This window comes from Drosophila obscura, unplaced genomic scaffold (genome assembly GCF_018151105.1).
Source record: "Drosophila obscura isolate BZ-5 IFL unplaced genomic scaffold, ASM1815110v1 contig_189, whole genome shotgun sequence".
Lineage (NCBI taxonomy): Eukaryota > Metazoa > Arthropoda > Insecta > Diptera > Drosophilidae > Drosophila > Drosophila obscura.
In genome coordinates this window covers 2166078-2190008 of record NW_024542777.1, presented here as the reverse complement: position 1 = coordinate 2190008, position 23931 = coordinate 2166078, and the positions used below count along the sequence as shown (strand labels likewise).

General features: G+C 48.6%; 1 protein-coding gene across 1 annotated transcript; it reads left to right on the top strand.

Annotated features, from left to right (window-relative positions):
• The first annotated feature begins 6467 nt into the window (after nt 1-6467).
• LOC111073230 lies at nt 6468-20238 on the top strand. Its single transcript, XM_022365444.2, has 3 exons — nt 6468-8353; nt 18930-19181; nt 19303-20238. The coding sequence occupies exons 1-3, from the start codon at nt 6682-6684 to the stop codon at nt 19419-19421; spliced, it is 2043 nt and encodes a 680-aa protein (XP_022221136.2). The 5' UTR covers nt 6468-6681; the 3' UTR covers nt 19422-20238.
• Nucleotides 20239-23931: the final 3693 nt, after the last annotated feature.

The window sequence follows — 23931 nt, the reverse complement described above, 5'->3', positions numbered from 1 at the left end:
AGAGGTGCTGTAGTGGGAGCTGGAGTCTGGCCGGGTCTAAGCCCAGCTCCGTTGGCATCCTCCTCCTTTGGTCTGCGGCCCTTGTTGGTCATTAATCATGCACTGTGAACGACAAGCGTATAAGTTACTAGCCGATTGGCCCCAAAAAAGGCCAAAGGAATTGGGCTCAGCGAGGGTCCGACTCCAACTACAACAGCAACCGCTTTGAGGACTAGAAATGGCTCAAGGAAGCCTTCGCATCGCCTAATTGGATGCAGATGGGCATAACGGACCCGAAGACCCCAACTAGAGGAGCGGACAACGCTTGCAGTTTGGTTTGCTTCGATGCTAGATGATTCTGTTCTGTGTGATTGCTGCGAATCGCTGCCAAACGATCGTAATCGTTCATGATCACTCAGTAGCTGAGCTTATATAACTGTGCTGCTGCGTTCCTTGGGCTGTGAGACTCCTCGTACGACTCGGGGCTCCTTCTGACAATCGATAAGTACAAACGATATTCTGCATGCCCATAATCGAAACAGAAACAGAAACAGAAACAACGCTGGCAACGCTTCGTTGATTTTTGGATATTTTATGCTGCTGTTGATGCGGCTTGGCATGCGATGGACTTGTGTCATAATTGAATTGCTCTGCCCAGAGACTGACACGCGATGTGCAGTGGCTGGGTGGCGGAGCAATTAAACTCGTTTTCACTTTTTCCTAAAGGAAAACGATGAGCATGCTGCCTGCTGCCTGCTGCCTGCTACATGCTGCAGGCAACTGGAGCCGAAGAAACTCATTTAGCTGGGCTCCGAGCGGCTTCAATTTCTCCTTCACATGAGATACGAGTCTAGATGGCAGCCCTTTTGAAATATGGGCTCTAAGGAATGCATATTCGTGGGGGCAACACCCACAATGGCCGGCCAGAGCTGGCCAGAGCCGTCAACAGCCATTAGCACTTTGGCACATAATTGATACGTGGCTGGACCATAAAGCAAAAGGCATAGACATCCACTTCAACAGACAGATAGCCAGACAGACAGACGAACAGAGACAGACACGGACTGGGCTCAGAAAATGACGTTGTAAGAAAATCGAATAAAAAGGAATTCTTGACTCTTTCGTTCTCGATGCTCTTGAGATTTTCCTATAGAACACCTTCGGGGGCGTTGTGCCATACGACACCACACCACACCACACCACACGGCCAGCGACTGGGACGGCTGGGACGGCTGGGAGGGCTGGGAGGGCTGGGAGGGCGCGTTCTGTACGGTTTCGATCCGTTCCGTTCCGTTCCGGAACGTAACTAACAATTTATTTAATACGCTGTACGTGCGCTTTAATAAAAGGCTCAATCAATCTGTGAGGCTAAGAACAAAACCGAGGGAGATTCTCCCTTGAGAGATGATCGAATCAGGGATGCTCTACAGGATGGATAGGTTACTGAAGAAGGAGTGTTGTATCGAATGAGATACTCTTTCATTGTGCATTGGTATCAAATGTAATCTTGGTACAGTTTATGGTTCACATTCCACGCCATTTCGGGCTGGACTGCCTCCTTGTTCCCAAAGAAGATCTACCCGATCTGCCTTTGGAGCCCAACCGAACCGAACCACACCGAACCACACCGAACTGAATCTCTTTGAAGTGTGCATACAATGTCTCGTCTCGAGTGCTTTGGGGCCTCCACAATGATGCACGAGACTCTGTAGTGACAGACTACGTCGATGTCGATGTCGATCCTTTCGGCGCTGCTGCAGACAGCGTGTCGAATGGTCTGCTAGAGGAGGAGCAGGAGGAGCTGCAGGAGGAGGAGCTGGAGAAGCGGTTGATGTTAAGGCACTGAGCGGCTTTTCGCTAATGAAGCCATAAAGATATGTATTATTCCATAAATTTAACCGAGGCTGCCTATGACACCCACACGGAAACATGGTGGGCGCTGCAACTGCAGCTGGAGATGGAGCTGGAGATGGAGCTGGAGAGGATTAGTCTTGCCTTTTACTTGGGCTTGGTAATGCGGCCAAAGTTTATGCATTTGACGACGGGAACTGCATTTAATTTTTGCAACAATTAGCCACGCAAAAGGGAGTACCGACGGAGGAGAGGAGAGTGAGAAGGCGTTCTCCCTGCACCTATGTAGAGATTGGTGCAGCGAAAAGTTCTTTTCCTTATTGCGGCCCCTTGGCACTCGTGGCTGGGGCTGGGGCTGGGGCTGGGGCTGTGGCTCAGGCCCTGGTGCTAGTGCTGGCTGTCTTTCAAACGCCTAACAAGGTGTCAATATCTTAAAAATTTTATCTTTCTGCACATAAAACTCATGCGGATCATAGTAAATCAGCCTTTGGTCAGGCAGAAGACGACGGCCCAATGCCCACTCTTAGACCAGAGTTAGCCACCATCTAAAAGGCCTTTAAGCCTATTCTCCCCACTCCTCCCCACTCCTTTTCACTCTTTTAAGACGAGGCACAGCCTTAACCCGAACTCCACCTCGCCGCACCGACAACAATGGACGGCTCTCTGACCAATGGAGCGAGCAATGTGCCTCTTATACGCCGGATTTACGATCCGACTCTCGTCGCCGTCGTCAGCGTCGTGGCACAAGAAATATTCGATGGCCAGGCAACGATTAAAACGGACGCTTCACGCATGCGCGTTCACACACTCTGATACTTGCACTTGCATTTATATGCACTCTGCATAATGGACTGAAACACACGGACGAGGCACAGTGGAGGGCACCCCTCTAGGTCTGTCTCCGCCCTTGGACTGCATCGCTGCAGACTCCACCCAATGCACAGAAGCTCTGCGGACACCAAAGAGGGACAAATGTGAAATTGAACGCCCGTATATAGTTGTGTGTCCAGCACTGTGAATCGCAACAGAGAGGGCTCGCTGTTGCTGTTGCTGTTGCTGCTGAGCAATGTTCACTGGGTGTTTGGCCTGGCAGCAGTTGCCACACCACAGAGAGCAGCAAGCAGACCTGCATCCCAGCCTTGGCATTGGCATTGGCATTGGCAACAGCATCGGCAACAGCATCAGCATCAGCGGGGCTCGAGTTGGGGCGTCCAGAGCATGTATGGGGGATGCGGATTGGGGCGCATCATCATGTGCGCATTGCACGCACGTGATTAAAGCGTAGCCCCGTCGCGAGAGAGGGCCCCGTTCAAGGGCGAGGGACTGGGTGTGGAACTGGGACTGGGACTGGGACTGGTCGAGCTCTGCTTATAAATCAGAATTCGCTCTTTTTTTGGGACGACAATGAACCCGATTCCCGGTGCAAGAGGGGGTGTGGGGGGTGTGCCTAACCAACCGCACTACATATTGATAAATAAATAAGATCGCCGAAAGGCTTTTGTCTCTGGATATTCGGTATCTCCGCGGCGTGCCGCCCATCCCGTTGGTGGCAAGTTCAATGCACTTGACTGCGACTGGTTTCAATTTAAATTTGAAACTGCATCCGCGAAGATTTACGCGCGGCATCTTTAATTTGTGGTTTAAACACATACACACACACACACACACAGATGGAATTGGCCGAAAATTAATAATCGAAGCGATGAAGGCGGCTTGAGGATCATTCCCAAGCCATTCCCATTGAGAGTGATGATGCTCCACGGGCTGACACTTGACCCAGACGGCGCCGGCCTGTCTTGTAGCAAATAAATTAAGGCGCTCATGAAGTGCCGCGGGCTACGGACCCACTCCGACTCTGACACATTTGCGGCCCCGCTCCGGCCAGCAGAACAGTCGGCACTTCTATGGATTCAGCTCCAACTACAGGTCCAGGTCCAGGTCCAGGCTCGAGTCCGGTCTCGGATTCTAGTCCAGACATTCAAATCGCTCGAAATCAATCAAGTTCGGGGAGGATTAGGGTCTTTGGCGCCGATGCGATGCGGCCAATGTAATATTAGCCGATCTAAGCTAGAGGTCAACTCTCGGCCAGTTCTCGTCTCTTCCTCTGCAAATTCGTGAAAATATTCTAGGCCCATCAAAGTGGCAGGGGAACAAATTTAAATATGCTTTAACCATAAAGAAAGTTGATACAACAGCCAGGTAATGAGATCGCTGCAGCCAGGGAAAAAAGTTCGTAAAGATGCAAAAAAATAAAATATTAAAATATTATTTTAATTTAATTGGAAATGATCTCAATCGTGAGTAAACATTTATCTCTATGGAGAATATAGTTCATATTTAGTTCAATTCATTCATGAATACATACAAACTCGTAAGTAGCATACCTACATACATATATCCTGAATAGACGCCAAGCAGGCGTTTTCCATCTTTATGCAATCTATATACTATATATATGTATATTTGTACCATTATTTTTCATTGGGTTTGTTGGCCAATTGACTTTTGGCCAGCGCGCACGAGCCACAAGCCCAAACCCAAGCCCAAACCCAAACCCAGGTCCGCCTTGATCTTGTGCCCAGTCAGGGGTTATTAACGCAATGTGTCTCGGGTTTGTCATGAAATTCAATCCAGCGATCCGGAGAAAGGCAGAGCCTAATATTAGAATGCCTCTTAGTTGGGATTGGCCTAAGTTGCGGGGATTACATAAATATCTGGTACTGCAGAAAACTTGGGTAAGACAATATTTGCAAGGCCAGCAACCGGAGCCAAGTGGCAGGTTTAATTAGGGAGATAGTGTGGAGATGACAACGACAGCCTTGGATTAGCTAAAACAGGGATTAGGCACAGCACGCAGACAACTTCTAATTGCGATACGAGCCGGAGAAATGAACACAACGCACATATAATACCAGTACGAGTACGAGGACGAGGACGAGTACGAGAATAGTGGCAGAAATCATATTCATAAGTCCCCTGCATCGCCGTTTCCCGTTTCTCATTTCTCATTTCTCGAATCATATTAAGTACTCCGCGCGAATGTCTTTCCCTGCCTCTGATTAGATCTAAATGTGAACAGGTATTCCAGAAACAGGTAGGAATCGCTCAAGATCAGCGCTCGAGTCTGAGTTATTGCTGTTTATGGCGAATCACAAATTTGACTACACACTCGCTCATATACATACATGCATAGAGACATACATACATACGGGTATGTACGTAAGAGTATGACGCCGGAGAGGAATGTTTTCGGGTTTTGGGGCATGCCGAAAGGTTATTTACCCGCCTTCATGTCAATACGGTGACCGCGAGCATGGCGGACCGGACCTCTGGCTGCCTTCTGCCGGCCGGCAAATACAGATCACCGATCAGACACTCGCAGATCCCCACTGACGATACCGTACTACACATAGATCGCGGGGAGCGAGCGCATGGAGTGGTGGGCGGGGGCGGGGGTTCCAACTCCAGCTCCAGCTCACGCCGAAACGATCTACATAACATTTGTTTCGGCTAATGGCGTGGCACTGTGAGGCGATCCAAATATGGAGATGGATATGGATATGGAATGCCCAGTGGTCAATGAAAACGAATTCCCCCTGAGCCCCACTGGCACTAGCTTTGATGGAGCTGCATTTGAGAATTGAGCAGAATTGAGTTCCTGGGGCTATCAAGGAAATATTTAATTTAAAAAATATATTCACTTCAAACCAATGACTGAAATATAATAATATTCCGCATCTGCATCTAACCCATAGTTGGCCAGCATCAGTTTTCGCCACTCTTTTGTCCCAGTGTGTGCGGGGCCTAATTCTAACTGTAGTTTGCTGAAAGCGCGCGCCGGGCACAATGATAGCTACGAGTGGGTATAGAAGCAGAGTAGAGTGCTCCCGTTGCCGTTGCCGTTCCCCAGTTCCTATTGGCATTGGTGCGGCGTTGCCTTTCCCACCTCAACACTTTGTATATCGATATATCATTAGCGGGCTTTTGATTTACAATCGCCTTTTGTGTGTGGACTTTGCTGTTTTGCTCTTTTGTTGAGCTATTTTCGAGAGAGTGGCTCTTGCTCTGGCTCTGGGGGAGCGAGGGGAGTGGAGTTGAAGCTGCCGAGGGGAGCCACAAAGTCAGACCGCAATAATGGATAGCTAATAGCACTTTCCTGCCACAGCAGAACCAGCCACGAGCCATTGCCATTGCCATTGGATCCGCTCCAAGTCCGAATGAAAGTGTTCTCCGATCTGCGAGCGATCGAGCGATCGAGCGAGCGAGCGAGCGAGTGTTTTGTGGCATTTGATTGCGGATACTGTACGAGAATAGATACTGCATATGGGAAGCCATTTCCTTATCAATTTTAGCTTCCAGTGATAATTCCAGTGATGAGTTGCGCTCAATCAGAAATGAAAAACTCAAGACACATTACCGCTATGGCCGAGAAGATCGTTCTAAGACGCTCTTTTGCCTGCTGCTATAGCTCTAGCTCTAGCTGCACATCTACCTGTTCGAACTGCAACTCGAACCGCGCGTTTGGAGCTCGGTAGTTCGCTTCAAACATGTCTCAAACGACAAGACAAAGCTGCCCCAAAGTCCGACTTGCAGAGCGAGCTGCTTGCTGCCTGCTGCCTGCTGGTTGCTGCTTGCTGGTTGCTGGTTTCAAAAATCTTCGAAACTCCGAGCCGAGCGGACGTGAGAGCGCGAGGAGCGAAAGAACCGAAAGAAGCAGCGCGGAAAAGAAGAATCCAGCGAACGAAACGAAACGAAACGATCGCGATCGCGAGTGAGATGAGCCGCGTCTGAAGCGGGCTACGGATTACGGTTTGCGGGTTACGGGTTACGGTTAACGGGCAAGACGATTCAATGGCCAGCAGACGCCGCCTGCTGCTGCTGCTCCTGCTGGTTTTGCTGGTTCTGCAGCTGATCGGCACCACGCCGGCGTCCCGCAGCCTCAGTGTCAACGGGAACAACATCTGGCGGAGAGTGCGTCTCGTGACCAGCCAGGAGAGCGATCGCAATGCCTACCAGGTGCTCAAGCCGAGCAGCCGCAACTCCACCTTCACGAGTACCACCACGAGTACTCGTACTCCGAGCACCACCAGCAGCAGCACCACCACCACCACCACCACTAGCACCACTAGCACCACATCCACAGCCACTCCGCCCGCACAAAGGTCAGCAAAGCAATTGGATCTCAACTTTCCCGGCAGCGTCTCGAACGTCTCGAATGCCGCCCGCCTGGAAATGTCCACGGAATTCTTCGTGGTGCCCACTCTGACGGCCAGCAGCACCACCAGCAGCTCCACCACCTCCACGCCCACTAGGAGTCTGGGAGCCAGAGCCCGATCCGCCAGCACACCCCGCGTCGGCCTGGGGAACAGCAGCGGCCACGGCCACGGCCACGGTCACGGCCAAGCCTACGGTACCCCTCCAAGCATCGTGTCCACGCACCTGCCCTTCGCCGGACTGCGGAAGGAGCCGTGGGTGGTGCCGGTGCTGGTGCTGGCCACTCTCACCATGCTCATGATGGCCGCCTTCGAGATCTTCGTGCTGTTCAAGGCCTGGCGGACCTCGCCCTCGCGGCGCCACCTCTTCTTGGGCCAGATGCTGCTCCTGGGACTGTTCGCCTGCGCCAGCCTCGGCGCCATCATCACCGCCCAGCCCACGCTCCTCAGCTGCGGGGCGATCCGCTTTGGGGTGGGCGTGGCCTACGCCCTTGTCTTCGCCGCCCTCCTGGTGAAGTGCGTCTTCCTGATCAGCCTGAACGGAGGCGTCTACCTGCCGGCCCCGTACCAGGGGCTCCTGCTGCTCTTCGCCCTCCTCATCCAGGTGGCCATCGGGGGCCAGTGGCTGCTCACCCAGCCGCCCGAGGTGTACACGACCAGTGTGCCCGTGATGGGCAGTGGATTCCTCTCCACCACGGTGGCCTCCCAGACCAACTACTCGGCGCTATTCTACCCCACGTCGTACACCACGCTGGACGGCACGCCGGAGATCTACACGAGGATTGCGGCGGTCAGTACGGTGCTGATCCCGCTGTGCAAGACGCAGTTCTCGGAGCTGCTCTTCTCGCTGATCTACATCGTGTTCCTCATCGTATTCATCGCCGTGCTGGCCATCAAGTCGCGCGGCATCCGGGACAACTACCGCGAGGCCACCTACATCGGCCTGGCCATTGGCGGGGCCATTCCCATCTGGCTGGGCTGGATGCTGTGCGGCCTGGCCGTGGCGGAGCGGCACAAGGACGCGTGCATCGCGTTCGGACTGGTGGCCACATCGGCCACCGTCTTCCTGGTGATGTTCATGCCCAAGGGCAGGCAGCTGGCCGCCATGGGCAAGGAGGGGCTCTACGTCGAGGATCGGGAGGAGCAGTTCAGCTCTCTGAGTCGCGCCGGCTCCGGCTACTCGCCCTCCTTCTTCCACTTCAAGCCCATCAAGTACGGGGTGATGAGCGGCTGTGGGATGCCCAACTCCGCCTCCAACACGGGCCAGGGCCTCAGCTCCAAGCACTGTTCCAGTGCCAACAATGGCGGAGGTAAGTCTGTCTCCACATCCATATCCATATCCAAATAAATGGTCTTTGAATTTGTCACAACTTCTGCAAAGGGCCTCCAGTCAATCAGTCAAAAGGTACGGCCACTGGGACCCCACCTAGATCGAATCCAATGTCATCCCCACTCCACACCGTGATGATTGCCCTTTGCCTTTGCCCCTTGTGGCAGCTGTCAGTTCCTGTTGGTTTTGTAATAACTTTCTTTTCTTGCCTCATGTGCACGCGCTGCTAGGGGTGGGACTGGGAGTGGGGCTGGGGCTGGGACTGGCACTGGCACTGGCACTGGCAACCTCTTGAACTTTTACGTTTATCCATACGTTCGCTCTTTCTAAAAGCAACAACAGAAACACACCACACACATTCAAGAAGAAAGAAAAGCAAAAGTCTTAACTTTCAAAGTCAAGTCGGCTCAGCAAGAGCTCCACCAGACGGTAGCCACGGCGACGGCACAGTGGCTCAACGCCAATGGGTCCACTCGCACATACTCGCATAATGGATCGGAAAGGGAATAATGGCACCTACAAAATGTGAAGGAACATTAGATTCAGATTAGATTAGATTTTGTTTATGTTGTGACATCACTGCCTTCGTTTGCATTGATTTATTTCATGGTTCCCGAGCGCAGTGCAATTTTCTAAAATTTTCTTTGTTTTTGAATTATTTGCATTTATTGTTTGCATGCAAATTTGTGCGCTTTCTTTTATTTGTGTTAGCTGGGTAAGCTGGGGGAGCTGACGATTCTTTGCGGTGCATTTTCGTGACGTGGCCAAACCACTGTGCGGCGGCATTAACTGGGCTTAAAATTGTTTTGCCAGGCCGTGTAATTGTTTGGCATATTAATTTTCCCGACGCCGCGCCGTCGTGTAAGCCAAGTGCAGAAAGAGCTCACATGCAGAGCTCTGTCCGTCCGTCCGTCCGTCCGTCCGTCTGTCTGTCTCCATCTCCATCTCCGTCTCTTTGCTTGTTTGGGTTTGATTCCATCTCTATATCTACCTCTGACTCTGACTCTGTCTGCTGCTTTCGTTTTCGTTGTGAGAACGAACGGGCGAGGCGAAGTTCGTTGCCAAAGTCTTTTGATTAAATTTCTTTTGCTGCCTGCCACTGTGCCGTGTTTGTGGCTTCAGCTTTAGCTTCAGCTTCAGATTTAGTCATTTCTGATGATGCAAATAAAGCCATCATCAGGAATGAAATTTACGATTCCAGATTTCACATCTGCCCCATTAGACGGTGTTGAGTGTCATGGAAACGGTCGCGACCCGGCCCCAAACGCCAACAAAAACAACAAAACGCTTGGCAGATTGTCAAAGGGCAAGTGAAAACACGAACAATACAAATGTCTATGCAATTCTTGGCTATTTACGATCCATTCGACAGTGTCAATATTTTGCGGCATTTGTATTTATTATGATTATGAGTATTATTATTATTATTATATTAATATTATTGTTAGTTTTTGTTTTTGTTGCTAAACAATAATAAAGAGACCTAAGCGGCTTGAAAAGGTTCACCTCAGCTTTCTAATGAAAGCAAAAGTTGTACATGCGGCAAGTGGAAAGAGGATTGTGGGGGGGGGAGGCACATCAATTGGTGCCGTGCCTGCTTCACTTCAGCCATGTAACACACTTTACGTAATTTAATTAAAGAAAATACATCAAAAATGTATGATTACAGTCAGCGAAAACATTTCAAATGGAAACGGGGCCAGGAAAACTTCAGCCAGCTCAAGTGGAAAACGAAGCAGAAATGCGCCACTGGAAAATGTCGGCCACTGCTCGTAAAGTTATGCTGTAATAATTGATCAATTCTACCAGCGAAGGTAGCCAAAAGGGCGCTCTGAGAGATTTCCCTTCTTGCAGAGGAAATTCTCTTACCTTTAGTCGCAGTTACAGTCAAACCCTTAAGCAATCCAATACGGCTTTTGCCTAGGTTAGGGTACACAAGTTGCAATAACTTACCAAATTATAACAATGCGCCGCTGGGCCCAAGTAGGAAGCGTTTTACATGGCAGCTACTTGATGACGATGACGATGACGACGACAACGACGGCTCCGAGTCTCTGTATGTGAGCCACGCATGAAAGCAAACAGAGACAGGGCCAGAGCCAGAGCCAGAGCTGGGCCGAAATGCAGCTGTAGTTGGAGCTGAAGCTGAAGCTGGAACTGAGGCTGTAGCTGGAGCCACGGCCCACAGCCCAAAGTGCCTGTGGGCAGCCTCAGTCTCAGTCTGAGCCACAGTTCAGTCTGGGCCTCAGATTGCTCTACCAATTCCCAATTCCGATTCGGAGCAGGGCGGCTCAGTCTTCGTTTTCGCCTCAGCTATCGGCTCATAAAGAAAGCCAGCATCTGCGACAGCCACAGACAGACAAAATATAGGTAGAGGTACGTATACACTTATAGATAAATGAGAGATATAGTGCCCTGGCACTCGCTGCATACCCCTGCATACATACATATGTACATGTGTACATACATACTCGTACGTCAAACTGTCTGCAATTGAAAGTGCATTTGAGAGGGGTGGGGGCAGCAGCAACAGCAACAGCAACAGCAATAGCAACAACGAATGAAACAACAGGCACAGGCCACAGGCAGAAACCTTAAGACCAAAAGACAAATGTCTGGAGACACACAAAGTACAGAAAATCAAAGTTGGCACAGAGCTTAACAAGCAAACGGAGCAAACATCAGCCAAGAGCGGAGCTGCCAGCAATCGCTGCTATTATCGTACTCGTACTCCAGACCCAGACCCCAAGTCCCAGCACTAGCACCAGCCCATAGCCAAACCCGATCCGATCGGATCCGATCCGATCCCCAAACATGTGTGTGGGTTGACTCTTCGAGCGGAGTGCGAGTGCCAGTCTCAGTCCCAGTCTCAGTCCCAGTCCAAGTCCCAGTTGAGTGAAGTGATCCAAAGGCCCGGACGAGAGACGGCAAGGGTTCCGGCTTGATTAAGGGCAAAGAAAGAAAAAACTGGAGCTGCATGTGGGCTGGCTGCGGCAGAAATTTACATAAGGCAATGAGGCAAGAGCAAAATCAAAAGTTGTTCCTTCTCTTTTTTGTTTGCCTTTGCCTTTGCCTCTGCCTCTGACTCTGCCTCTGTCTCTGCCTCTGCTGATTGAAGAGCAAATGACTTGGGCAACGAACTTGATTCGGTGGTGGAATTGATGGCCAAATCTATTACAGGATTGCTCGATCCCTTTTACTCGTTTGCTTGAGGGATGCTCCCGAGGAGTATGGAGTATTGTGGGGAAACTGTTGGGTAATTTCCACTCAATAAAATGACTTCCTTTTGAAGCTTTGAAATTCTGGACTCTGGCATCTCCAACATTCTCCTGCAGATTCAGAACATTTATAAGCTCCAAAAACGAGACTGGGTACGTGTAAGCCGAAACCGCAAAGTCTTTCAAAATATTTCTAATAAATTCTTAATATCGAATTTCCTGCCAAGCCTTTTAATGTTCATGTATGCGTCTGTGTCTGTTTCTGTATCTGTATCTTTTCCTCTCTGGGGGCGTGTGTGTGTGGTCGTAAGCAGTTCGGCACATAATTCACTGAGCAATTTGCAACAATAAACTAAACGACAGCTAACGGCGTTGACGCCAAGGAATGGGCCAGGGCCTGGCCCAGACAAGCAAGGGAGCAGTCGGAGTCAGAGGCCAGCAGCATTCGCGATGATTGCCACCGCAGCCGCGGCTTCCCAGTCGAAGGCGAGCAGACGATGAACGCAGATTGACAGCAACAGCAACAGCTTCAGCTTCAGCTACAGATCCAGCTTCAGATCCAGCTCGAGTCTCTCTAGAGGCCCTACGCTCGAGGTCGCACAGGTCTGGTTTGCTTTGCTCGGCTCTGGCTCTGGCTCTGACTAAAAGGATGTCGTGGGGCCTTGTCGCGATGTGGCCCGATATGAGCCGCCCGTTGATTGAACACGCGCAAACCGCTCGAAATGATACGAGAGTTCAAGGTTGCGGGACTGGCTTTAATTGAAGTCGCATTGTTGTAACAGCTCCGCCAGTGCCAGTGGCAGTGGCAACGGACAACGGACAACGAGCAACGGCAGCTGTCGACAACGAGCCGCGCGATGACAGGCCTGGTCACAAAAATAGATACGAACATGCCTCTGCCCTGCACTACGTAGATGCTTCCGTTGCGGCTTGATCATGATGTTATCATTATACACTGCCCAGACGCTGGGGCGAGAGATCCGCTGCGAAGGCGAGCCGCTAGGGTGTCCCGTCTTCGACTTGTGGATGGGCCCCAATTGGCCAGTTGGTCAGTAAGACGGTCCGGGCCGGGCCGGGCCGGGCCCATCAATCTGTGCATCTGCCTTGCGGTCTTTGTTCTCTGGCGACGACGCATTTTTTTGTAATTTTATTGAGTGACTTTATGCCAGGCAGCCACATCCATAAAATCAATCATTCATACCATTGGAAGTGAGCCGAGCAGACCTTGGAAGGTTAAAGCCGGCAGATCCGTACTCGAGAGCCGTGCCGTGCCGTGTCGTGCGGAAGTTTTTGTCTACGAGTATTTGTCTTGCATGTTTATCGATCGATGGGGATTTGTCAATAAAAAGCCGCCCCAGGGAGGCCGCAATTCATTTAACTGTGCCCGGTCCAGAGATTGTTTTTCTTATTTTTTCCCCATACTCGTATTGTGTTTTTTTTTTGGTTTTGTTGTGCTTTTTCTTATTGCCAAACGCAAACTTGAGGATCTAAGACTGAGGCTAAGCTGGAGGTGGAGGCTTGATTGGGTTATTGATGGATCTTACACAAAGGTTGCCTCATTGTCATTAACCAGTTGGCGCTGGCCAACCTATGATCGTCCCAAGGAGATCCCATTACGAATATGAGAAATGAATAAATGATCGCCACGATTTGTATTGGTTTTTGCAACTTCAAAGAACCTTTATATTCGTAAGAGTAAAATTCTCAGGTTTCCTGCTAGCGAGTTCTAAAGCTTAAAATAAATAGGTACGAATAAAGTCTAATATTCGAATAATATGAATATTTAGTATTAATGGGGCAAATGGTTCATATGTTCTAGTTCAGGCAAGGGCCAGGGTCTCTCGGAATAATATGTTTTCCCTGGAAGTTGCTAGAAATTGGAATGGCTCGATAAGCTGTCAATTACCAGTTCAAATTTTCAATTTAAAACGAAAACCAATAATAATTTCAATTGGAAGATTTCTGCTTACGTTTTCTTTGTTCAAAGACCAACCGTGGAGTGGCCTGGGGCCTTTGTAGACTATGGAAACGATTCGACCAGCATCAGCTGTCGAAAATATGACACAAAAAAAGATTCGATTAGCCTCAATTGTTCTAAGCCCACTTCAAGCCCAGACCAGACCAGACCAGACCGGACCAAACCAAAGACTGAGGCAACGAACTTGAAATTGAAAAGCCAAGAAAAACAAAGGAACAGAGCAGAGAACAGCACAGAAAACTTGACAACGATGATGATGATGATGGTGATGATGGTGATGGTGATGATGGTGATGATGATGATGATGGTGAAGATGGCGTAATGTACAAATCTGTGAAGTACGTGTCTTTGAGTATCGTATCGTAGCCAGTCTCTGTGTCCGCGTCGTCTGTGTATGGTGCCTAATATATGAGTTGGGTAAACGCTGCCAGCACGTGCTTGAAACGAGCGTCACTGTATATTACCACAAAATTATAGCGGTTTGCAATAACAGCCGCAGCCGCAGCCGCAGTCGAAGCCAGGTCCGAGCCAGGCCCGATACTGGATACTCAGCACTGGACGCAGAAACGATGATATTTAAGTTTTGCCTAGAAGTGCCAGCAGCATCCAGCATACAGCAAACAGCAACGTAATCGATAACCAGTTCCGAATTGCGGCAATGAAACCGAAAGCGGAAAAGCCAACCACCAGCATCCAGCTCTCCGCTCACTTCTCAGCTCGAAGCAAGTCAGACCGGGCCGGGACAGGCCGGGACAGGCGTGTGAAGAGGGAGAGTGGGTAAAGGGGAAAGGGGAGTGCACATACTCGTACGCTAAAATTATTACGCCAAATTGGCCAAGAGTGCAGCTCCTCCCTGGGTGCTGTGGCTGCTCTTACGGTATCTTCCAGAGTGGCTCGTCGGAGTGGCAGCAGCTCATAGCCAGGGATGCAAAGCAGGACCAGGGGAACTGGAGAAGGGCCCGATTCGGCTCGGTTCTAGGCGAGTGATTGATTTAAAGGTCTTAAACTGTTAAGTGCCCAGAAACCGCCGTAAATCAGTGGCGATAGTTAAATGCGAAACTGAACCATAAAGCCAGAGCGAAGATCGATGCTATACTCGGTTTTCCGAGTTCTGTGTTCTGTGTTCCGAGGCTTATCTTGCCACATCCTACACTGCGTAGGCCGCTTTGAATGTAAATTGAATTGTAGCAATTTGAAGGTCATACGCCCTTAACCGAAATATGCAAATTGCCAACGGTTGTGGCCATGTGAAAAATGCTTTTCTTCCGCCTCTGGATGGGAGGGAATAACCGCTCGGCCACCGCGCACCACCGCACATGACAATGAACTCTGAGCCAGGGGGAGGGAGCTGGGGAGATGGAGATGGCATAGAACGAACGTGGCCAATTAGTTATAATGCTGCTTCGTGATATCACAACATCTGGCAACTCACTCTCAAAGACCCCAGACAAGAGCAGCAGAAGCAGCAGCAGCAGCAGCAGCCTCGGAGCTGCTGCTTCTGTTGCAACAACTGCTCGTTGGGGGGGGAAAGGCATAGGCATCGGCATCGGCAGAGTGAAAGAGAGAAAGAGAGAAATAGTCTAGGACGGAGCCAATAAGGAAAAAAGCGACTCTCGACGCTCGCCAAAGAAAATACTCAAGTCTGCAAAGTATGTAGCAACAAGCAACAGCTACAAAAAGATACTTTGCTGTGGTAAGAACTTCAGCAACAGCAACAGCAACAACTGCAACAGCAGCAGCAGCAACAAAGGCGAACAATGACAATCTGCACGTAGCAATCAGTCAACGTGCGGCAGTTGGTTTAACTTTAACTTGTTGCCAGCCAGAAGATAGAAGATACTGGGCCTTAGCCGAGGCCTGGTCGCGGCGGGGAGGAGGTAAAGGTGTAGCAGGGGTAAGCCGACAAACTGCAAAATGCAAAACGTGGCTCAGAGAGTCGGCGTCTCAGACGCTGGCTTTTCCTTAGAGATGGGCAATTTTAATGAACATTTCCAGTCGCAGAAAAGAAAGATACGAAAGAACGAATGAACGAATGAACGAAAGAAAGCAAGAAAGGGGAAATGCCCGTAATTAAATGCAAGTGGGGAAAAAGTAAAAACGGAAAAACGGAAAAAGTGAGGAGTCCGAAGGGAGGAGGAGGAAATAATGAGGGAATAAATTGTCTCACTTTAAATGGGAATAAATTATAAGAAGAATTTATTCAACACACAACAATGAAATATTCATAAGAAATTGCTCTGCAAATTAAATTCTAAAAGCGAAAATATTTCCGGCCCAATTAAAAGATTTCTAGTATGCATCACGCGCAATTATATTCCAGATATTCGTCACAAATGTCTTCCCAGCACATTCCTCCTCAATCCCATTCCATTGCCCAATTTCCCACTAAGCATTACAATTAAAATTCAGAGTCACGTCTTCTGTCATCCCTAGGAATCTATGGTTTTGTCCGATCCGTGTCCGCCCACACACTCACACTCACACAGTGACATACTGACACTACCACAGAGACAGAGACAGGGACAGAGCGGAACACGCACACGGATGCCGTAGAGCAGCAGAGCCTGGGACTGGGCCTGGGCCTGGGCTTGGGTCTGGGCTTGGGTCTGGTCATACATATTTGCACTTAATTAACGTTTTTCGTTTCGTTTCATTTCGTTGGCTGGCCGTGGAATATCCAGGGGCAGTGGTGCTATGAGTATGAGTATGAGTATGAGTATTAGTGTGAGTTTGAGTGTGAGTGTGAGTTTGAGGGGTACTTAATGCAGGCGAGCATAATCCATAATGGCCAAATCAACGAATGAGCCGACAGACTGTGAAAATCAGAAGCTGCGGGGCCGAGACTGAGGGAAAAAGAAAGAAACTTTTTCCCCCCAGCAAAATGGAATTAAGCCAAATTTGCCGCTTCAGCTGACGGCTTGGCGCTGGCGGCTGCTGTCTGGAAACTAGTTTCTTTTTTGCGCAAAACGCCAAAGCGTGCACAGATACACAGATACAGTCCACAGATGCAGATGCAGATGCAGATACAGATACAGATACAGACGCAGATGCAGAGGCCGACACATGCATTTTCATTTTCTGACACATAATTCCACATTCGAGGCAGCAGCCGCCGAGCCGAGGCAGGAGAGGAAAAACAAGCGAGCTTAATTGCAGTATTTGTTCTAAGTTAATTAGAAAAGCAAGACCGCAAACCGAGACCAAGACCAAGACCGCGACCAGGAAAGTGCCACACGAAACGAGGGTAGAGGTAGAGGTAGAAGTAGAGGGGCCGTGCCATGGCATGTGTGTAACTGCTGCATTTAACACTGTCAAGAGTTCAGCAGCAGCAACAGCAGCAGCAACAGCAACAGCCTTAGACCTGGCTTGTTCCTCTGTTCACCCGCTTTTCCAGCCTTGTTTTTGGCTCATTTCCCCACTCCTTCTGTTGGCCATTAACACAGTTTCAGCTCAGATTCAGTTAGCTCACAGAGCTGTTGAAAAGTATAATAATACACATATGAAATAATAATAATAATAATCATAATTTACAGGCAGCCACAGCTGCCGGTCAGAGAGCAGTTGCTTGATTGGCTTACATTTGTTAGGCTTTGCCAGCTGCCAGCTCTCTGGCCTGTAGCCTTACGAGTGTATGAATATGAATATGAATAAAGAGCTCGGCTAATGATAAGCCCAGTCCAGTTCAAGCTTGTGGCCCGCTTTGGCCGTAGAACTTCAACAAAAGTTATAAATAGCACAACAATTAGGGCTGGGTTTATCTTAAGACAAACTGGATTTCGGCAGGTTGTGCAGAAAGATATTTATACATATACCATACATTATGAAACTAAAAATAGGTAAACTGCCTAAGAAATGGCCTACAAAATATTGTTTCACACTAAACTACTGAGATTGTGAATGAAGTGAGTGATTGAATGATTCATTTTCCAGTTCAGTTCACTCGAATCATCTACACATCTTGATGTATTCCCAAATAGTTCAATCATTTGTTAAATGTTTTCCCATCTACACCCCTATATGTATGTATGTTTCGAAACAGCAGACACATTTATTGGCCCCATAAAGATGATGAGATAATGAAGGTCACAGCACACAACCCAAGCGAAATGAAGCGAACTGGAAAAGCTTTTGCAAATCAAACTCAAACCTATTAAGATCCCAGTGGACATCGCTCAGGTTTTTACCAAATACCAAAATACCCATAAATGGGAACGCACTCAATGAGTATAGCCCGAGTTAAATACAGTTCGGAGCGAGACTTTCTCTATGGCTTGGGGGTGTTGCTGTGCTGCGGCCAAAGGTAACCCACTGACATGGGACTGGGCACTGGGGACTGGGGACTGGGGAGACGGGAGAGGCGATTGTTTGACATCATTAAGATCGCCATAAATTGGCCGGCAAAAGTGTGAAATATGGCAGGGTAATTTCCATGAATTGGGGACATCTGTGTCCGGGCTGTGGGTCAGGCCAATTATGACTGGCCCTGGCAGAAGTTGTGACATCTTCACTGATTAATACATATGCACATTGTTTTGTGTACGCATATACATGTATGTAGGTCTTAAGATCTTATAAGAAACACCAATATATATATATATATTTTATTTATTTTGTTATTTATTTGTTTACTTGTCATCTCATCCCTATCCATATATACTCGTATCATCACAAAACATCACAACCGCAACCAACACGAAAAACGTCAACAACAAACCCAAAACAAATCATCATCATTGCAACGATCTAAACAACATAAAACCTCCGACTTGTTCCTCTCGTGCCCCTCCGCTACCCTCTACCTCCCACCCTCCCCGTCATTCTCCATCTCCATCTCCATCTGCATCTACTCGCCTCGAAACCTTGTCAATATAATCATTCAAATATATATTCTCGACACGCTCACGACACTCACACACACATACTCATACACACCATTGAATATGTGATTACATAATCTATTCATGTTGTTGTTTTTCGTAATATTTTTCATTATTATTATTTTATTCATCAATCATTTGGAACTGCTTTTTTCGGGTTGGCTCTTCCGGTATTCGTACCTTTTTTAAATTTAATTGAATTTACATTTATTGTCGAAAAATGTCTGCCGCAATCCAATAATTACTGTATGTACATATATTTATCCTATACATAAAATCAATATCTCTGTGGCTGTATCTTTGTGCGTGTGGGTCACGACTGGTTTCGTTATTGGTTTGGTAAACTTTACACACGGCTCTGGTCTCTGGTCACTGTACTCTGGACTCTGGGGACTACTTTCAATCACACATGCACCACCCACACACCAACCACAAAACCCACCACCTCTGATCAACACACCACAACCACAACCACAACACCAGATCGGGTTGCTTTGGTCACCGCCGCACCGCCGAGCTATACACGTATGTATCACTATTTTCCAGCACATTTGAGCCCGCACCCGTTCTGTTATTATCCACCCGCACCACCACCACCACTGCCACCGCAACCACCGCCACCACAGCAAGCCGCACCGCCCACGCTCACGCCGTTGACCCTCAAACAGTTGGGCAACTCCCTAACCTCCATGACACAAGCGGCGCAATTGGCCAAAACATTGCGCTATGCGCCAGGTAATAATATCTTTGCATATGTATTGTATTATAAGGGTCAGCTATCCATCAGCTATAACTCCTACACTTCCTGCCAACCACATCTACAATCCTGAATATCAAATCTATCCAATACATACAGGCATGTTCATACGACCCGACGAAACGAATCTGTACACGACGCTGGAGCCGACGTTGAGCACCAATCCGAATGTTTACTTTCAACGCAGCGGAGCCGTCCATCCCGGTATCCTCTACTAGGCATCGGAGTGGTGGAGAGTATCGACACGTATCGAGAACACTGGAACTGAGTATTTTTTCGTAATATTAAGTTACGGCTCCCAAGGAGCAGCAATAAGTGAATTGATATTAACGGATCATTTCGAATAGTGTAAAACTTTATGTCATAACTGCTAAGCTCTTTGCACGTAAGTTATGCGATACGCAGGATATACATATGTACACCATTTATATGTGTAATTTAATTTATGATCTAAGATTCAAGCTAATCTTGTACCCAGGAATTTTGATATATTCCAGGGGGCTGGTTGAGAGCGATGAGCAATTGGAAGCCGAGGCAATAGAACTGCAAAGTGTAGTCCTAGTTAAGAGATATGAACCATCTACACTGGTTAAATTTTACACAATTACTTTAGCAGCGATTTGATTGAACGAGAGCTCCATCGAAGTATGCTAAATGAATTAAGTCTTAAGAATTGCATCCCTTTAGTTGATGATTTCAAAACAAGAAGGTAGAATTATTGATTTGTTTTTTTTTCCTATTGTCCGGAGGTAAATAATTTATATTTAAAAACAAATGAGACGGAATGTAATCCCACATATCGAGCCACATAAGATCCATCGTAAGATGGATGCAACAACGTTTGCATGCAATACTCGTTTCTATAGAAATTATATGCCTCTGTCCATATCCATAGTCCAGTAAGTAATAGGCTTAATAAACATTTGTCTAGCCAAGTAAAACGATCGGTTAAGCAAACACGAAAATGTTGTACATACATATAGCAATGGCCCCGAGCACAAGCACACACACACACACACCACACACACACACACACACATGATGAGTAAACCAATCTCAATAAAAGAAAAAGAAAAAAAAAAAAGAGAACATCTTGCCGCACTCTCAATTACCACACAGGAACAGCATCAGCATCAGCATCATCAACAATAACGATTACAATTACAATTACAATTAAGTATAATTGCAAATTATTGGCATTGCAATGCCTATTAACGCCTCCTGGAACAGATGGAGATGGACCAGTGGCAGAGAGGGGGGCCTATTGGATGCCAACGCGGCGCTGCATGTTTCAAATAATTTGTTAACGCCTCTCCGATTGAGATTGGGTGCAGGGCAATGGGCGGCTGCCCATCGTCGTTGTTTCGAAATGTAATCGTAGATAAACGTTCGACCATTATCGCCTGCTTCTAAGTACTCCGCGAGTATAGAGCAATTCCCATTGCAAGACACAACGACGCCTCTGATGACTTGACCCCATATATGGCAAATGGTCTGGGTCCAGGGCCATGTCCAGATACAGATACAGATACAGATCCACATCCACATCCAGGGAGTACCACAAATGCATGCCGAGGGCGTGTACTAAACAGCAAAACACTGGGAGGTGGCTGGTGGATGGTGGATGGTGGCCATGGAGGAAGGAGTCTCTTCAGCCTCACATTAATTAAGTGCAACAATGCGGTGCAGAAGGGCGAGGGGCTAGCAGGGGGTGCGAAACTGGAATAGGAAAGGAAGGCAACATTCACATCCACATCTCCGGGCAGTCACATCGTTCGTATTAATGACATTTCTCACGAACATTTTACAAGAACAGTCAACACAAGGAGCCGTCCTACCTGAATGCACTTGCAGAAAAGATGCATCCAGTTGATGACCTACTATAGTGTGTTCAGCTTTCAATTTCAGCTAATTCTGAGTGAAAAGTAAAGAGCAATTTCCCCAGCTTTTCCTTGAGCTTCCCGCAGTGGCTACTTTTCTTTCAGTGATACCACAAGCCAAGCTGCAGTCCAGTGGCAGGGCCCAGTCCAGGCCAGTCCAGTCACAGAATCTGCTTCTCTCTTTTGCAGCCGCCTCGCTTCAATTAGGCGCGCCTTCAAATCACAAGTCAATCAAAGTTGTTAGATTTGCCGTCCTCGTCGTCATAGTCATAGTCGTGGTCGTGGCCGTCGTCGTCGTCGTCGTAGTCGTCGCCATCGCTGGCGGGTTGACATCTCCTGACATGGCTCACAATGTTGCAGGACCCTGGAGGCGGCAGCATCAATTACAACATCCATGACAGGCACAGCGTGAAATGTTTGTACATTTCTTGGCGGCGCTTCCGAGGGGACCAATTAGCCCTATGTAGGCATTTCAGATGGACTCCTGCAATTAGCCAAAACCGAATCCAACAATTTCATCACAGGCATCACCATTCCATTGCCCTACCCACTCCCATTCCCCTACCCACTCCCATTCCCCTACCCACTCCCATAATCATCATCTCAGCCACTACCACTACCATTATCATTATCCATCGTTATCAATATGTCTATCGTTGCGATTTATTTGATCAGTCGATTGTCGATTGTCGATGCTCGCTACCTCCATTCGTTTATTTCCCTTTCCAGTCCCTTCCCCTTTCCAACGCCCAGAGGCGTGCCTTCTGACGTGCTAATGGCGTTTTGGTAACGCTTTATGGCATAATGGGTATTAGCCAGGGCAGCACGATGGCCAAGCATCAAATGCGGCTCCGAGCAAAAGGATGGTGGAGGTGGAGGTGGTGAATGTGAATGCTGAACAGCGCTGCTGAAATTCGTTAGAGATGAGCTCTGCCCGAAAAACAGGGACATGATACGTACTCGTACGATGCCTTGTAACATAGGTAATTTGTTGTTGACTATTTATTTTTTAACATATATCATCGGGCTTGAATTCAGTGTAGTTGTTCAGGCTAATCGAACATTGCTTCAATCTCTGATCGAATCTGAGTGGTAGTACATGCAGTAGTTCCAGCAAAGAGGCGATTGCCAACTGCACTCCTCAGCTCTCACTCTCACATCTCTAGCGTTGGCCGACTGACGATCGCCAGCGCCTGGGGTATGAGGGATCTCTATCTACATCTGCATCTGTATCTGGGATCTGTCTGTGTCTGTGTCTGGGTCTGGGTCTGGCATGGTCTAGCCCGGGCTTGCTGTACATTTTTTTGGTCATAATAATTCGCGTTGTTCGTTTGTTGGAGGGGCATGCTACCAATACGGTTACGGGCACAGGCACGGGCACGGGTATGGTATGGGTACGAGCAAATTAAATTACTTGCCTGGCCGCACCATTAACCGTAACATTATCCTTGAATGAATGTGCCAGGGGAGGGGATGAGACGAGACGAGACGAGACAAGCTGCTGACTATGGGGGCTGGGCTGCGGGTACTATTACAGCTATTATTGTGGTGCAAATGTTATGACCGCTTTATAGAGAGTGCAGACAAAGACCGAGGAGCGAAAGATGTTGGCCAAGGGCCCCAAGGGCAGCATCACGTTGCTGATTTGATGGGGTTCTCTCTGTGGCTGTGGCTGTGGCTGCGGCTGGGGCTGAACGATCGCTGGATGATAAGCCCGAAGAGAGCAACTGGTAATGCGTGCATTGACCGCATGGCTTTGCTCTGGGCCCTGGAGCGCTCTTGACGTAAGTTGAAATAAAATTTGTGCACAGGCCCAGAGACGAGATGCCTTCCGAGTACAGTTAACCCTGTTTAAGTGCTCCACGCACTCCCAAACTGCGTGCTCTGAAACGTCGTGGCGAGTGGAGGGGAGGGACAGACGCGACTCGACTCGACTTGACGGCCGTCTCAGTATAGGTCCAATTAACAGTACCCAGAGCGGAGAGACATCGCTCTAACCACGTTTCGCCAGTGCTCTCCTCCCCCCCGAAGGAAGTCGGGCCGCAAACCGAGACCCAGACCCAGCCCAAGTCAAAGTCAAAGTCACAGTTTTGTCGCAAGCTCCTGCTTATAGCATAAGTATATGTATCTCTGCCAACTGGTTCTGCGTTCGCTTGGAGGCTAACCAAGCTAACCAACACCTCACCAGCTCAGCAGCTCAGCAGCTCTGCAACTCTGCAGTGTTCCAGGTATCGGCTCTCTGGTTAGAGAACCGGCAAATGCAAACGGCAACCAGCCCGGCATACGAGTTTATAGCGGATGCGTAAACGTAAACGCATTTGGCTCAAATGCCGTTAGGGCCTTTGACTAAATTGCATGGCCACATGGGCCCCATTGGCATCGACTTTGGCTCTGGCTTCGGCTTCGGCATCTGTCGTCTAGTGGATCCAGGCCGGGCAGCAAGATTTTCCCATTGACATTTTGTCGCAGCTCTTGGCTCTTGGCCTGGCTGCCTGGCTCCCTTGCAGCTCCCTCTGGCTGAGAAATGCTAATGCATTACATAGTTTGCGATCGAAAGCCGCCCAGATTGTAGCCTCAATATAGGAGTAGAGTAGACTCGGAGAGCAAGCGAAATGAAAGAATCCCATTCCCATTTGACGTAATCAACAACAGAATGTGGGCAGACCGCACGAAAACTAAAAAATAAAGAAAAAAAAATGTTTTGGGTCATTGATTTCATTCGCTATCTTTGCATCTTAACGGGTTTTCTTCACTATTTTGTAATGGGCCCCAGATCAATGTACCAGTCGCGACTCAAGATGTTTCTGGACGCTGAGGTTGAGCGCACGTTTGAGAGTCTTCCCTTTTC